We start from the raw sequence: 16,452 nt of genomic DNA, 5'->3' as shown, positions 1-16,452 counted from the left end.
GATTCCTGGTCTGTGCGTAGGGTTGTATAGGGATTTGCACTATGGAGAGAGGCATCTGTGACAGCCTGTACCTGCTCATCCCCCACTTGGTCCATGGATGATTTTGTCTTGATGGATTTCTTCCTACGATTCCTCGATTTAGGTATTTGCCAATTGCCGGTTTCAGGTATCTCCTCCAATGATCCAGCACAGTTTTTTGCATGCAGCCAAGTCCATGTAGCCTCAGGAGAGTGGACATCATAGCTTCGCTTGTCATTTATGACTCAGAGTTTTGCTGGGAATAATAAGGTGTATTTCAGGTTCACTTCCCAGAGGCGCTGTTTAACCTTAATGCAGGAGTTCCGTTGTCGCTGCACTGCCATAGTGAAATAGGGATACGCTGTAATGGTGGTGTTATCATATTTCCTGGGCCCTTCAGTGCGGAATCGTTGTAGGATCAAGTCCCGATGATTGAGCAGGATGGCTATTACTGTACTGGGCGGGGAGGGACACCAGGTGGAGAAGATCAACCAGTTGTATGGAGCGCCCATTGGATGGAAAAGAACTTCGGTAGTTTGTTTTCCAGAACCGTTTTGGAGAGCCAGGTCTCAAGGAATAGCTCCATGCTAGGGCCTTAGACATGCTCAGGGAATCCCAGGAACAAATGTTATTGTGTCAGGATTGCCCCTCCACATCTTCTGCTCTGTGTTGCCAGGCAGCTATTTCAGCCTCCACGCAGTCCACCAATTTGCGATTGTCCGCTCGTAGTAGGTTGACTTCTATAGATATCGTGCCAATGCGGCATCAAGGGAGGTTTTGGTGTCCAGAATAGCTTGAAGGACCTTATAAAATTATGCACTTTGTTCCTGAAGATTCACCTCTAAGTAGCGGAGACTATCCAGGGTTGTGCCAGAAGGCGTGGAGGACATCGTGATGTCATCTGTTCCCTCAAAGGATGATTTTAGAGTCTTTGGCTTATGCATCATGTTAAGCGGATGTACAGCGGCTTAGAAGGAGCGTAATTATAGTGAAGCGCCGATACTGTCAGAAAAACTAAGAGACCGACAGAGTAGGTCAACAGGTGTGAGACCTGGCATAGCGCAGAGCACTATGTTAGATGGCCCTAGCTGGCTGTAAATAAGCAACAGTGCAATGTCTGTGTTGATGGGTCCCAATGCCGCACACCCATTGACTAGTGTGAGATTTCTTGCAGACTCAGTAGATTGTGGTAACATATGCTGAAAAGAGAACACCCAAAGCACCAGGCGTCCACAGGGTGTGGGAATGAGGTCATGCACAATAGTAGCAGTGGGGCTTGAATTGAGAAGCCCCCCTTTTCATGAAAGAAGTTCTACCAGGTCAGGCCAAAAGCCCAGCGCAGAGTTCGCTATAATAATTTGCCCACCTCATTCCAGCAGTTTATTCCGTGTGAGCCTGGGTGAAAAAAAACACGTCCAAGCTCCCCCAGGCGTGCTGTGCCAGGGATCTTCTAAGCTGTCTCAGCAGGTAAGCTCTTTCAGGCATGTGCCGCAAGGGATCCTTAAAATCAACGATTCAGGTAGGCCCAGCGCGAGGCTGAGACAAAGCCAGGAGGTCACGGCCTCACATTTGCGAGATAACGGGAGTATATATCCAGCGTAGGTTCTTCAAAGGAGCGGCCCCGGACACGCTCTGACCCTCTGCAGCACGTCGCACCTCACCTCCACCGTTCCGGAATAGAGCGGCCAAGGCCGTGACAGAGAGCGTCCTCGACAGCACTCCAGCGATCTGCAGGAAGTGCAGCGAGCCTCGGGGATGAGCAGGGAAGCAACAGCGCTGTAGCGGGAGTGTCAGTAGCAGCAGTCAAAAGTGTAAAAAGTCACTGTGTGGGCTCGGGGTGCCAGAGGCTGGCTCGGGCTGGGCACAATTCTTTCCCGGGTCCAGTCTAGTTTTTCACCGCCACCTCAGCTCGTTCTCGACATCTGTGGGCTACAAATCAGCTGGTCATTGAACTGCAGGGTAGGGCACTGGTACTGGGGGGAGGGGGTTTATCAGTTACTGGGTAGGGTTATTCTAGCTGGGTGTCGCCGATCCGTAGAATATAAATGAAGGGCTCGCGCGGCGCTCTGAGTTCAAGCACCTGGCCTGGTTGCCATCTTGGCCACGCCCCCATAGCCTTTGTGTTTATATTTTCCATGTGTGCCATCACTTCTTAGTGCAATGGTTTAAGGGGTAACACAGCCTACAAAATCTGATATGTTCATTTGCCTTAGTATTGCAGTCTGCTCCTATTTGTTAATCATAATTAGCAATTTAATTGTCAAAATAGGCTGGTAAGTGACCCAGCCATTCACTAAGTAGATGTATAAATGATAGCAACAGAAGCCAATCTCCGTCATGTAAATTGTTTGATGGCTAGTATCTTTGATGTCTCCACATATTCAGGCTTGATTTTACAGTAGTTATCATTGCCATTAGTAGATACTACATTTTATTTATTCAACTGTGAATTGTTACATGCTGAAAATATTTGCTGATATGGTAGCTGCTCCAAATTACTACAACATCAAAGCAAATTAAATGCTAAGATGTTGGCTGAACTGCAGTGTTAATTTGAAAAAAATGAATAGATGTTTTGCTATGGTAATTCTTAATTGTTAGCTTGTCCGTGAGCTTGGAGCAAGCATACCTCCCTTTTCCAAATTTTCTTTCTATGCAGATCACTCGGGCACAATGCTAAAGATTTATGTACTGCACATAAGGTGATTGTTAACTAAATCAAATGTATCAATAAGTGAATTTCAGGGCACTAAAAACTACTAGAATTTACTGCTGTGTTTCATACACAGTACCCATTAGTGAATGACCAATAATGAATTCACATGGCACCAAGCACAATAATTCATAAACAGTGATCCACACCAGTGTTAATTGGGCACCAGAGTGGAGGTGGGTAGGAAGTGTGCTGTCTTGGCAATAGCGTGGAGGTGACAGCTGCTTTGTTTTATGAAAACAAAGATATTTGGTATGAAACTAAAGACAATTTTTGTTTCCATGATATTTGTACTGTACTCTTATGCAGCTCATTTTTGTAGGCCACCATTTTTAATACCTTTATCAGACAGAAAACTCTGATAGTAAATTGAGTATCAACTGCAGTTGACTGATCAGGTATGCACAGGAAATGTTTTCAGATATTAGGCAGCACTGCTAATAGACGAAATATGATGTGTGAAATAACTTTCCTTTTTGATTTAAGGTGCTATCGCCATAAAGGTAGCTTGTTTTCATTAGTACAGTTAGAAGAAAAATAGGTAAATATTTAACAGATTTCCTACATTTTGATGCATACTTTGAAAGTGTGGTTTCCTGGAAGATCCCGGATTACAATTGTATTTTGCACCTTGAACATAATTTATTATTGTTGGTGAATAGTGCAAGAGTATTTAGGATCAAAATAAAAATGTTGGTTCTTGCTTTCAAACTGCATGTTGGCATTTTATAAAAGTACGGGCTGTGCCTGCTAACCTGATCTGTTTCTATATAGAAAATGAGGTGGAACATGAAGATTTGAAACAGTCATTGCTTCTGGTGAAGGACGTGATAACAGCAGTAAATAGTAAAGTGAATAACTATGAGAAGAAGATGCGTCTTCACGAGATTTACAGTAGAACGGACAGCAAATCTATCCAAAGAATGAAGGGTGGCAAGATGTTTGCCAAGGAAGATTTAAAACGTCGGAAATTAATCCGTGACGGTCCTGCTTTATTGAAAACAGCAACTGGGCGATTAAAAGGTGAGACTTGAAACACTTAAGAAACAATCAGCGATATATATCAGTAGAATTTACATGATGGGCCAGTTTTCAGGCATACAGCTTCTTAGCAGTTTCATACATAAGTGCTGAAAACTCAGATTTTACCATAAAAGCATGGTAATGTATGAATGGATTTTTTTTCTACTAAGATTATTCTGCTTATCTAGAGTATGACCTGCTTTTTTTGTGTTTTCAAAGTATTCCACTGTGTGTTTCACAAGTATAAGCGAGAGATGGATAAAGTTAGAGGGGCAAAGTTAAAGGTTGCTACTGTAGATGTTTCACAAAGCTAACACAATTGTTTGGGTTTCAAGTTATTTAGAAGGCAAATATTAAATTATAGATAGCTAATTTACAAGACACGATAATAAATTGTTTCAACTTGTTACTTTTTTAATCCCTTACTCTCTGCAGAGCAGAATGTATTTCTAGTCAAGTGAAAAATCGTACTCATAGAAAGAATCCAAATTGTCCCCAAAACATTCGGACGGTCAAGAGCACCAAAATATCCACATGCAGCTAAATTGATTTTCATCTTTAGGTAACATCATTGCATATAGATGTACGTATAAAACAATACATGGACATTCAAATTCACTGGGACGATGGATCAGCTGACACGTCTCTGTACCTTTTGTATGTTACAGAGAGTTCAGTTTGTCTCCTGATTGTGCCGTAGGTGGGAGCCTGGTCTTTTAAAAGTATTTTACCTTGGTACCGATCACTGATATGATTGTGGTACTGGCATGACCTGTTTTTCAGCTTCTGAACTTCCATTCTAAAATTGGAAATAAATGGATTTTCTCTTTCCTCTGCAGTAATTTGGGGTACAGTTTCACAATAAATATTTCAATTATCTGGATTTTGCTTTCTTCCTATTGTTAGTACTGACAAGTTTATTTGAAGCAAAACACATCACCAAGAATAGTTCAGTCTTCCTGAATGCTTCCAGTTTCATACAGGTTGTTCTTGCTTCCTAGCACACAATTCACTGGGCCGAGCACCCCACAACAGTGTGGGGATGCCTACATCAGAGTGACAGGCTAGCTTTACTTGGGACACTAGATGAGGATTTTTCTGAACCTCACAAATTCCTGTCCCAGCACCCCACGCCTGAGAGGCTTGTCATCCAGACTTCCTCTTCATCAGGCACATTCCCTTCCTCACCCCCGGACAGGGAATCAAAAAGGCTGGAATAGTTTGGTAAGAAGCTGTTTTCTTCCTCCAGTTTTTCGCTGCGGTCTGTGAAACCTGCATGCCTTTTGGGCCGCTATACCCACTCTTTGTGGGATACGGTTGCAAAAGTCCTGCCGCAGATACCCGAGGAGGCCCGTGCTATCGTCTCCCAAACTGCGAACAATGGGAGAGATGCAGCGAAGTTCACAATCTGTTGTGGACTGGGCACGACCGACTCTGTGGGCAGATCGGTAGCTACGACGGTAGCCTTAAGACGCCATGCCTGGTTGCGTACTTCTGGTTTTTCCCTCATGGACATGCCCTTTGATAGCTCCCGTCTCTTTGGAGACAATGCAGACTCTGGGAGATTGAAGGATTCCTGGGCTACGGTTCGGTCCCTTGGTCTTTCCTCTGCCCCTCGACGCTTTTTGCCCCTGTCGTGGCCACAGAAGGGGCTCCCTGTCCCGTCCTCCACCCAGCCACCATGCCACCTATGTTGTCCAGCCTCTGCGTGGCCGGGGATACGGAATCCTGCGTGGGACAGAAAACCAGAGGTCTGCCCAGTCCACCTCTGCCCCCGCTGCAGCCTTCAAACCCTCCTAGTCTGTCCCCTCACTCCCATCCAGTTGGCAGCAGGATTGGCCATCACCTGCCCCCCTGGGAATCCATCACTATGGACAGGTGAGTTTTGCAGATCATTCGAAAGGGCTACTCCCTCCCTTTCGAATTTTCTCCACCAGCCATGCCTCCATCCTTCAGTCACCTTCCAGAGGATCATTTGACACTTCTTCACCAGAAAGTCGCTTCTCTCTTGTCCAAGGGAGCTATAGAAAAGGTCCCTGTGCCCGGCCTATCTCCCTGATCCCCTTCCTGGCAAAAGTCATCAGGAAGGCTGTCAACAGACAACTAACCCGCTTCCTCAAGGAGAACTGCAACCTGGACCCTTCCCAGTCCGGATTCTGCAGAAATCACAGTACCGAAACCGCCCTCATCGCTTCCACCAAGGACATCAGAACCATACTGGACAGCGGCGAAACCGCGGCCCTCATCCTCCTGGACCTCTCGGCCGCGTTCAACACTGTCTGCCCCCACACCCTACGCTCATGCCTCAGCAGTGCAGGAATCCGCGACAGACCCTTGGTCTGGGCCACCTCCTTTCTCACCTGCAGAACCCAGAGAGTCCGCCTCCCCCCATTCCGCTCGGAGGCCACCATAATCATTTGCAGCATACCCCAGGGTTTGTCCCTCAGCCCGACCCTCTTCAATGTCTACATGGCCTGCTTGCTAACATCGCCCAATACCACAACATGATCTTACGCCGACGACACCCAGCTGATCCTCTCCCTCACCAAGGACTCCGCCAAGACCAACCTCAACCAATGAATGAAGGCCATTGCCGAATGGATGAAGAGCAGCTGCCTCAAACTCAATTCTGACAAGATGAAAGTCCTCATCTTCAGCTCCACCCCCTCCGCATGGGATGACTCCTGGTTGCCTGCAACTCTCGAAGCTGCTCAGACTCCCACCGAACACGCACACAACCTAGGATTCATCTTGGACTCCTCATTATCCATGACTCAGCAAGTCAACACCATCTCCTCCTCCTGCTTCAACACCCTCTGCATGCTCCAAAAGATCTACAAATGGATACCCACCGAAACCAATAGAACAATCAGTCATCTCCTCGTTAGCACCAAACTGGACTACGGCAATGCCCTCTACGCAGGAACCACAGCCAAACTCCAGAAGAGGCTGCAACGCATCCAGAACGCCTCCGCATTCCTCATCATGGACATCCCCCGTCACTGCAAAATCACGGACCACCTGAGAATCCTGCACTGGCTCCCAGTCAACAAGAGAATCACCTTCAAACTCCTCACCCACGCTCACAAAGCACTGCACAACACCGGACCAGAATACTTCAACAGATGACTCTCCTTCTACACCCCGACCCGGCATCTCCGCTCCGCCGACCTTGCTCTCGCAACCGTCCCACTCGTCCGCAGAACTACAACTGGCGGTAGATCGTTCTCGCACCTCACTGCCAAAACGTGGAACACTCTTCCCACCCACCTGCGCCAGACCAAAGACCTCCTTACCTTAAGGAAACTTCTCAAGACCTGGCTGTTCAAGCAGTAGTCCCCCCCACCCCCCCATCTCCTCACCACCTTGAGACCCTCACGGGTGATTAGTTCGCTTTAAAAATTCCTGATGGAAGTAGGTCAAGGTTGTTATTCCCGCTACTTTCTGGTGCCGAAAAAGGACAAGGACATACGTCCTATCCTAGAGCTTCGGGACCTGACCTACTTCTCAAGAAGGAGAAATTCAAAATGCTCACCCTGGCACACGTTCTGTCTGCCTTGGACCCAGGAGACTGGATGGTAGCATGGGACTTGCAGGACGCTCATTTCCACAACCCCCTCCTGCCTGCCCACAGAATTTACCTGCGATTCGTGGTAGGTCACAAGCACTTTCAGTTTACTGTGTTCCCCTTTGGCCCTACCAGCGCCCCTCAGGTGTTCACGAAAGTGATGGTGGTAGTTGCAGCTCATCTGCGCAGGTTAGGGGTGTCAGTCTTCCCCTACCTCGATGACTGACTGTTGAAGGCGGACTCGCCCCAGAAATTTGTCTCCCACCTTCAGACTACGTCGATCCTCCTGCACACGCTGGGGTTCACTATAAATGTGCCGAAGTCACACCTGACTCCCTCTCAGACGCTCCCCTTCATCGGAGCTGTTCTGGACACAGTGCAGTTCCGGGCTTATCCTCCCGAAAAGCGAGTCCAAGACATTCTGGCTATGATTCTGATCTTTCGGCCTCGGTCTTGGGTTTCGGTGAGACTGACTCTGAGGCTGCTGGGCCTCATGGCCTCCTGCATCCTGCTAGTAACACATGCCAGATGACATATGCGTGCTTTGCAGTGGGACTTGAAGTTCCAGTGGGCGTAGCATTAGGGGAATCTCTACGACATGATCAGGATCTTGGAAGGGACTGCTAAAGACCTGCAGTGGTGGCTTTCGAATCCGCATTGGGTCCACGGCAGATTTCTCTCCCTTCCTCAACCACATTTATCTATAGCGACAGATGCGTCACTTCTCGGTTGGGGCGGCCACATGTGAGAGGTGGAGATCAGTGGCCTCTGGCGGAGTCTGGGCTCCATATCAATCTTCTTGAGCTCTGGGCAATCAGACTTGCATTGAAAGCATTTCTTCCCTCTCTCAAAGGGAAAGTAGTGCAGGTGTTCATGGACAATACTACTGCCATGTGGTACTGCAACAAACAGGGCAGAGGAGGGTCCTGGACCTTTGTCATGAGGCACTATGCCTTTGGACAAGGCTGGAACATCAGGACATTACCCTGGTGGTTCAACATCTGGCGGGTTCTCTCAATGCCAGAACGGACGAACTCAGCCGTTGATGCACAGCTGATCACGAATGGCATCTCCATCCGGAGGTGGCGCAAAGTTTCTTTCTGCAGTAGGGAGAGCCTTGTTAGATCTGTTCGCCTCCGCAGAGAACACGCAATGTCAGCTGTTTTATGTGTTGGAGTTTCCGAGGCGGCACTCGCTCGGAGACGCTTTTCATCTCAAGTGGGACTCTGGCCTCCTTCCCGCCTATACCACTTCTGGACAGAGTTCTCAAGAAGATCAGGAACGACCGAGCCCAAGTCATCTTGGTGGCTCTGGACTGGGCACGGAGAGTCTGGTATACAGAGCTATTGAGCATGTACGTTGATCCTCCACTCAAACTGCCTCTTCGAGGCGATCTTCTGTCGAAGCAACAGGGGAGGGTCCTTCACCCGAACCTGTCCATCCTCCTCCTTCATGCGTGGAGATTGACCGGCGCCAGTTGATGACTTTCGATCTTCCACCTGAAGTCTGCAATGTTATCTTGGCAGCCAGGCGTCCCTCCACCAAAACTGTATACACCTGTTGTTGGAATAAATTTATGGTATGGTGCACCAATAAATCTGTTGATCCCCTCTCTGCCCCTCTATCTGAGGTTCTAATGTTCATTCTTTCTTTAGCCAAGCAGGGCTATGCTTTGGGCACCCTTAAAGGGTATTTAGCTGCCATTTCAGCCTTCCTTAGGTTACTTGATCAGCCCTCACTTTTTAAATCTTCTATTGTGAGTAGATTCCTAAAAGGCCTCACTCATTTATTTCCTCCCACTCCATTTATCATGCCTCAGTGGGACCTCAATCTTGTCCTTACTTATTTAATATGTACTCCCTTTGAGCCGATGGGCAATTTTCCCTTACGGCTCCTCACCTTCAAAACTGTCTTCCTTGTTGCCGTCACCTCTGCTCGCAGGGTTTGTGAGCTTCAAGCCCTTTCGTCTAAACCTCCATACTTGTCTGTGCACCCAGACAAAAAGGTGTTGCACACTAAGGCTTCCTTCCAAAGGTGGTTATGCCTTTTCATGTAGGCCCGTCCATCACCCTGCCTACTTTCTAAACACCCAACATCCTTCTCATGAGGAGGAGAGACTCCACTGTATGGACCCAAAAAGAGTGTTGGTGTTCTATCGTAATCGTACTAAAGATTTCCGGGTGGACGATCAACTCTGTTGTAGGTACGAAAAAAGGGAAGGCAGTGCAACGTACCATCTCTCTCAATGGGTGCTTCTTTTCATCAAATTGTGCTACGCTTTGGCCAAGAAGCAACCATCTGGGGCTTGCATGCTCATTCCACCAGAGCAACTGCTGCTTCCACTGCTTTAGCATGCAGAGTTCCTGTCTTGGATACCTGGCAGGCAGCTACGTGGGCGTCCCCGCGCATGTTTTCTAAACACTACTGCCTGGACAGTCAGGTCCGTCTGGAAGGCTACTTTGGTTGTTCAGTCCTGCAGGACTTTCTGGTATGATCTTGACCTACCTCCGAGGATGGCATTTGCTTGGGTTCTATTCTAAGGCAAGGAATCTGCAACTAGAAGTCTCTATCACATGTACAAGTTACTTACTAACAAAATATGTGGTAGAGACATATTTTAGTTGCAGATTCCTTACCGCCCACCCATCCTCCCAGATTGCGAACTGATTTCTAGAGACAGGGATTCCCCTTTCAGGTCCATTGCTCTGGCGCACCAATCTGTGTTCTTAGTGGCTCTATGTTTTGGCATGGAAAGTTGATAAAAGAAACTGACGTCACTGCGTGAAGGTGGCGTCTATATACTACTCCCGACGTCATCACGGCGACTACAACGCCTGTGGAGTCGACAAACGCCACCTACCAACGCGCAAGGATATTGCTCGAAGAAAAATCTCCAGATCCAGTCTGACGCCTGGGGGAAATTCTTACGTGAAGAATCTGCAACTAGAATGTGTCTCTACCAGATATTTCGATTCCAAAGGTAAGTAACTTGTACATTTATTTCAGTGAAGATCCTATATAGATATTCCTTTGCTAAAGAAAATTGGCAATTAGCTTCCTCAGTTTTTTTGTATGGCAAAGGTTACTTTTGTGAAAAAAGAAAACTGTAGGTATTTTTGCTGAAAAACAAGAGTGACACATTCGCTCTCATCAATTAAGTTAAGAGTACGTGTTTTTTTTTAAGTGACAGGATTTCCTATAGCAGCCTGAAAAGAATGGCGACTCTGCTCTGTTAGTCTCAGCTATGCATTCCCTGTCCCAAAATAATTAGCATAGACTGCTGCTCGATGTAAGTGAGCATCCATAAAATCTGTATGCAGGGTGTTTACCAGATTATTTGCAAGAGCGTGAAAGAGGATAGGGATGTCAAACGGAATACCATGGCACAGAAAAAACAAATTGTTTTGTTTGGCGTATCATAACAGTATGTCCTAAATGAAGTTTAGTGCTAAAAAGAAAATAGCAACATTTGTTTAACCCCTTGGGTGTCGAGGACGTAATGGTTACGTCCTCGGCTGCACTGCTCAGGTGCAGAGTACGTAACCATTACGTCCTGGACCCGGCCCACGCCTTGGATTCCCATCCTCCTCCCCTGGGCAGGGCTAGAAGGGGAATCGCTTCCCCTTCCACCACCGGACACCTCACCCCCCTGCTCCCTTCCCCCCCAAGTGATGTCAGAGGACGTCAGCGTGCAATTGTGCGTTTACCTCATCAGAGGTCACACCCATAGCGCTTGAAGCTCAGCTTACAAGGCGATCGGAAGAGAAATGCTTGCATTTGCCTTCCAGTCGGGGTAGGGGAGATCAGAGAGGCATCAAAGGAAAGGTTTTTCCTTTCCTTTGATGTCTTTTAGAGCATTCCTGCAGCATGATCGCATAGCAGTCGGACTGCAGGAATGCCCACTAGACACCAGGGAGTTTGCTTACTTTTAGTAAACAAACAAGGGGAGCGGCTCTTTGGGCAAAGGCCGCTCCGCAAGAGGGGCATTTTTTTATTAGGACTTTTCTGCCCCCTTGTGGGGCAGAAGCCACTAGGCACCAAGGATATTTTTGTACAGGTTGGGAGCAACCCATTAGGCAAGGGTCGCTCACTTGGGGGGCACATTTATTTTAGGGCATTAATGCCCCCCTTGGGGCCGAATCAGCCTATCTTTATTAGGCCAATCTGCCCTCAAGAGGGGCAGAAACCACTAGTGTAAGGGAATGCCTCCTTGGCATGGTTCCCCCTGAGTTTCTGCCTTTTGCTGATGTCAGTTATGATTGAAAGTGTGCTGGGACCCTGCTAACCAGGCCCCAGCACCAGTGTTCTTTCCCTAAACTGTACCTTTTGCTTCCACAGTTGGCACAGCCCTGGCACTCAGATAAGTCCCTTGTATCTGGTAACCCCTGGTACCAAGGGCCCTGTGTCCAGGGAAGGTCTCCAAGGGCTGCAGCATCCCTTATGCCACCCTGGCGAACCCTCACTCAGCACACTGCCTCACAGCTTGTGTGTGCTGGTGGGGAGAAAATGACTAAGTCGCCATGGCACTCCCCTCAGAGTGCCGTGCCCACAACCCACTGCCTGTGGCATAGGTAAGTCACCCCTCTAGCAGGCCTTACAGCCCTAAGGCAGGGTGCACTATACCACAGGTGAGGGCATAGATGCATGAGCATTATGCCCCTACAGTGTCTAAGCCAAATCTTAGATATTGAAAGTGCAGGGTAGCCATAAAGGGTATATGGTCTGGGAGTTTGTCAAACACGAACTCCACAGTTCCATAATGGCTACACTGAAATCTGGGAAGTTTGGTATCAAACGTCTCAGAACAATAAATGCGCACTGATGCCAGTGTGGAATTTAATGTAAAATGCACCCAGAGGGCATCTTAGAGATGGCCCCTGAATACCATTCCGACTTTTAGTGTTAGGCTGACCAGTTTCTGCCAGCCTGCCACAACCAGACGAGTTGCTGGCCACATGGGGAGAGTGCCTTTGTCACTCTGTAGCAAGGAACAAAGCCTGTACTGGGTGGAGGTGTTTCTCACCTCCCCCTGCGGAAACTGTAACAGCTGGCGGTGAGCCTCAAAGGCTCACCCCTTTTGTTACAGCTCCACAGGGCATCCCAGCTAGTGGAGATGCCCGCCCCTCTGGCCACTGCCCCCACTTTTGGCGGCAAGGCTGGAGGAGATCATTAGAAAAACGAGGAGGAGTCACCCACCAGTCAGGACAGCCCCTAAGGTGGCCTGAGCTGAGGTGACCCCTGCCTTTAGAAATCCTCCATCTTAAGTTTGGAGGATTCCCCCAATAGGATTAGGGATGTGCCCCTCTCCCTTCAGGGGGGAGGCACAAAGAGTGTGTAGCCACCCTCCAGGACAGTAGCCATTGGCTACTGCCCTCCCAGACCAAAACACACCCCCTAAGTTTAGTATTTAGGGGCACCCAAGTACCCAGGAAATCAGATTACTACAACCTGGACTAAGAAGGACTGCTGACCTGCAAGCCCTGCAGAGACGACGGAAGACAACAACTGCTTTGGCCCCAGCCCTACCGGCCTGTCTCCTGACTCGAAAAACTGCAACAGCGACTCATCCAAGAGGGACCAGTGACCTCTGAAGCCTGAGAGGACTGCTTTGAACCTAAGGACCAAGAAACTCCTGTGAGTAGCGGCTCTGCTCAAGAAACAGCAACAATATTGCAACTTTGAAAGACCTCACTCTTCCCCCTGCACCTGACGCCCCATGCTTGAGATCCAGAGAACCAACACCACAGGGAGGACTCCCAGGTGACTGCGACCCGTGAGTAGCCCAAGACGCCCCATGGGCCCCCACAGCGACGCCTGCAGAGAGAGTCCAGAGGCTCCCCCTGACCACGACTGCCTGTAACAAGGGACCCAACGCCTGGAACAAGCACTGCACCCACAGCCCCCAGGACCAGAAGGAACTGAACCTCAGTGCAGGAGTGACCCCCAGGTGACCCTCTGCCTAGCCCAGGTGGTGGCCGGCCCGAGAAGCCCCCCTGTTTCATGCCTGCACCGATAGAGTGACCCCCGGGTCCCTCCATTGAATCCAATACAAAATCCGATGCCTGCTTTGCACACTGCACCCGGCCGCTCCTGTGCCGCTGAGGGTGTGTTTTGTGTGCCTACTTGTCCCTCCCCACCCCGTGCTCTACAAAACCCCCCTGGTCTGCCCCCCGAGGACGTGGGTACTTACCTGCTGGCAGACTGGAACCGGAGCACCTCTGTTCTCCATAGGCGCCTATGTGTTTTGGGCACCTCTTTGACCTCTGCACCTGACCAGCCCTGAGCTGCTGGTGTAGTAACTTTGGGGTTGCATTGAACCCCCAGCGGTGGGCTGCCTATGCCCAGGAACTGAGACTTGTAAGTGTCTTACTTACCTCACAATCTAACCAATACTTAACTCTCCCAGGAACTGTTGATTTTTTTGCACTGTCTACTTTAAAATAGCTTATTGAAATTTTAACAAAAACTGTATATGTTATTGCTCAAATTCAAAGTTCCTAACTTACCTGTGTGGAGTACCTTGCATTTTATGTATTTACTTCAAATCTTGAACTTGTGGTTCAAAAGTAAATAAAGAAAATATATTTTTCTGTATAAAAACTATTGGCCTGGAGTTAATTCTTTGAGTGTATGTTTCTCATTTATTGCCTGTGTGTGTACAACAAATGCTTAACACTACCCTCTGATAAGCCCACTGCTCGACCACACTACCACAAAATAGAGCTTCAGAATTATCTAATTTTGCCACTATCTTACCTCTAATGGGAACCCTTGGACTCATTGCACATTATCTCTTACTTTGAGATAGTATATAAAGAGCCAACTTCCTACAACTAGACACCAGAGATTTCTTTTTGTTTCTACAATTTCACGCAAGGGGAGTGACCCCTTAGCCCTTAGGGAATGGTCGCTCCTCCCTGGGGGTGGGGAGGGGGGGAGCATTTTATTTTAGGCCATTTCTGCACCCCCCTACTTCCCCTTGGGAGCAGATCGGCCTATGTTTTGTTAGGCCAATCTGCACCCAAGGAGGCCGCAAACCACTAGACTCCAGTTTTTTTTTTTTTGCGCCAATTTCACAGAAGGGAAGTGATTCTTCAGGCAAGGGTTGCTCCCCTGGGGGGCAATTTTATTTTAGGCAATTTCCGCCCCCCTTGGGGGCAGATCGGCCTAATTCTATTACTTAAACTTAGGTACCAGGGATTGGTGTGTGTGTGTTTTGTTTGGAGAAAGCCTACTAGATACCAGGTAATTACAAAAAAAATAGTGGGTTGGTGGCTATCAACCAGTATGGGCATGGTTATGCCCCCACCCCAACTGAAGGGGGTAACAGTCTTTCAGCACCCTCCCCCCCCATACACACACACACACACACACACACTAAAATATCTTATCCCAACTGTAAGCAAGAGGAGATTTCATTATTTTAGGTTTTAATTTTACATTTGGGCCATGAGATCTTGGCTAACTCTCTCAGTTGTCCCACTTGGAATGGTAAGGGCTGCGCTTTTTGGACTTTAGGACACTGCCATCTAGAAAAATGTATGAGACCGAGACATATCTGAAAACTAAACATCTGGGTGAATCCAGGGTGGTGTGTTTCACATGCACCCGCACCATTTTCTTACCCACAATGCCCTGCAAATCTCCAACTTTGCTTGAAATCACACATTTTCCACACATTTTTGTGATGGAACCTTCTGGAATCTGCAGGACTCCACAGAATTCCTACCACCTAGCATTGTCACATCTTTTCCAATAACAATTCTGCCCCAGTTGTTAGCCTAAAAACTTTTTTTCAAACTGCCCTTTTTGGCCCGCTTTGGTTCCCCCTCAATTTCAACTTGTTTTTCGCTCTTTCCAGTCACAGGCATTTGGCCCACCTACACAAGTGAGGTATCATTTTTATTGGGAGACTGATAAGAACATTGGGTGGTAGGAAATTTGTGCTGGTAGGGTGATCCCACTTAGAAATGTGTGTAAAATGTGATTTATTTTTTTAAGCTAAATTTGTGGTTTGCTGAGGGATCTGGGTAAGAAAACACTGGAGAATTCCCCCAAGTCACACCTCCCTGGATGCCCTCAGGTGGCTAGTTTTCTGGATTGTCTAGGTTTGGTAGGATTCCCTAGATGGCTGCTGAGCCCAGGACCAGAGACGCAGGCTTCCACCCCCCTCCCTTCAAAAACAGGTAGTTTTGTAATTGATAATTTTGATGTGTCCACCTAGTGTTTTGGAGCATTTCCTGTTGCGGGTGCTGGGCCTGCCCTCACAAGTGGGGTACCGTTTTTATTGGGAGACTTGGGGGAATGCTGGGTGGAAGGAAATGTGTGGCACCTCTCAGATTCCAGAACTTAGTCACTGAAATGTGAGGAAAGTGTTTTTTTTTGCCAGGTTTGAGGTTTGTAAAGGATTCTAGGTAACAGAACCTGGTGAGAGCCCCACAAGTCCCCCCCATCCTGGATTCCCCTAGGTGTCTAGTTTTAACCCAGGTTTGCTAGGTTTCCCTAGGTGCCGGCTGAGCTAAAGGCCAAAATCCACAGCTAGGCACTTTCCAAAAAACACGCCAGATTTCAATGTAAAAATGTGATATGCGCATGTTGCGTTTCCTGTCGTGGGTACTAGTCCAACCCACACAAGTGAGGCACCATTTTTATTGGGAGATTTGGGGGAACACAGAACAGACGAGCAAGTGTTATTGCCCCTTGTCTTTCTCTACAATGTAAGACAGTGTGTAAAAAAGAAGTCTATTTGAGAAATGCCCTGTAATTCACGTGCTATATGGGGAACCCGGAATTCAGAGACTTGCAAATTACCACTGCTTCTCAACACCTTATCTTGTGCTGATTTTGGAAATAAAAAAGGTTTCCCTGATACCTATTTTTCACTCTTTATATTTGACCAAATGAATTGCTGTATACCCGGTATGCAATGAAAACCCATTGCAAAGTGCAGCTCATTTATTGGCTCTGGGTACCTAAGGTTCTTGATGAACCTGCAACCAGAATAATTCAGCAGACATAACAGTACAGGGAGTGCAGAATTATTAGGCAAGTTGTATTTTTGAGGATTAATTTTATTATTGAACAACAACCATGTTCTCAATGAACCCAAAAAACTCATTAATATCAAAGC

General features: G+C 47.7%; 1 protein-coding gene across 7 annotated transcripts in view; it reads left to right on the top strand.

The window, feature by feature from the left end:
- AKAP13 (A-kinase anchoring protein 13) overlaps positions 1 to 16,452 on the top strand; it is a 1,053,268-nt gene that overhangs the window by 912,701 nt on the left and 124,115 nt on the right. For all 7 annotated transcript variants that reach the window (XM_069222739.1, XM_069222736.1, XM_069222738.1 and 4 more), the window contains one exon: positions 3,506 to 3,754. In XM_069222739.1, coding sequence (XP_069078840.1) covers positions 3,506 to 3,754 — 249 coding nt within the window. The remainder of the gene's footprint in view (positions 1 to 3,505; positions 3,755 to 16,452) is intronic.

This window comes from Pleurodeles waltl, chromosome 3_1 (assembly GCF_031143425.1).
Source record: "Pleurodeles waltl isolate 20211129_DDA chromosome 3_1, aPleWal1.hap1.20221129, whole genome shotgun sequence".
Taxonomy (NCBI): Eukaryota; Metazoa; Chordata; class Amphibia; order Caudata; family Salamandridae; genus Pleurodeles; species Pleurodeles waltl.
The sequence above is the reverse complement of the archived record's forward strand: the minus strand, read 5'-3'. Positions and strand labels throughout refer to the sequence as shown.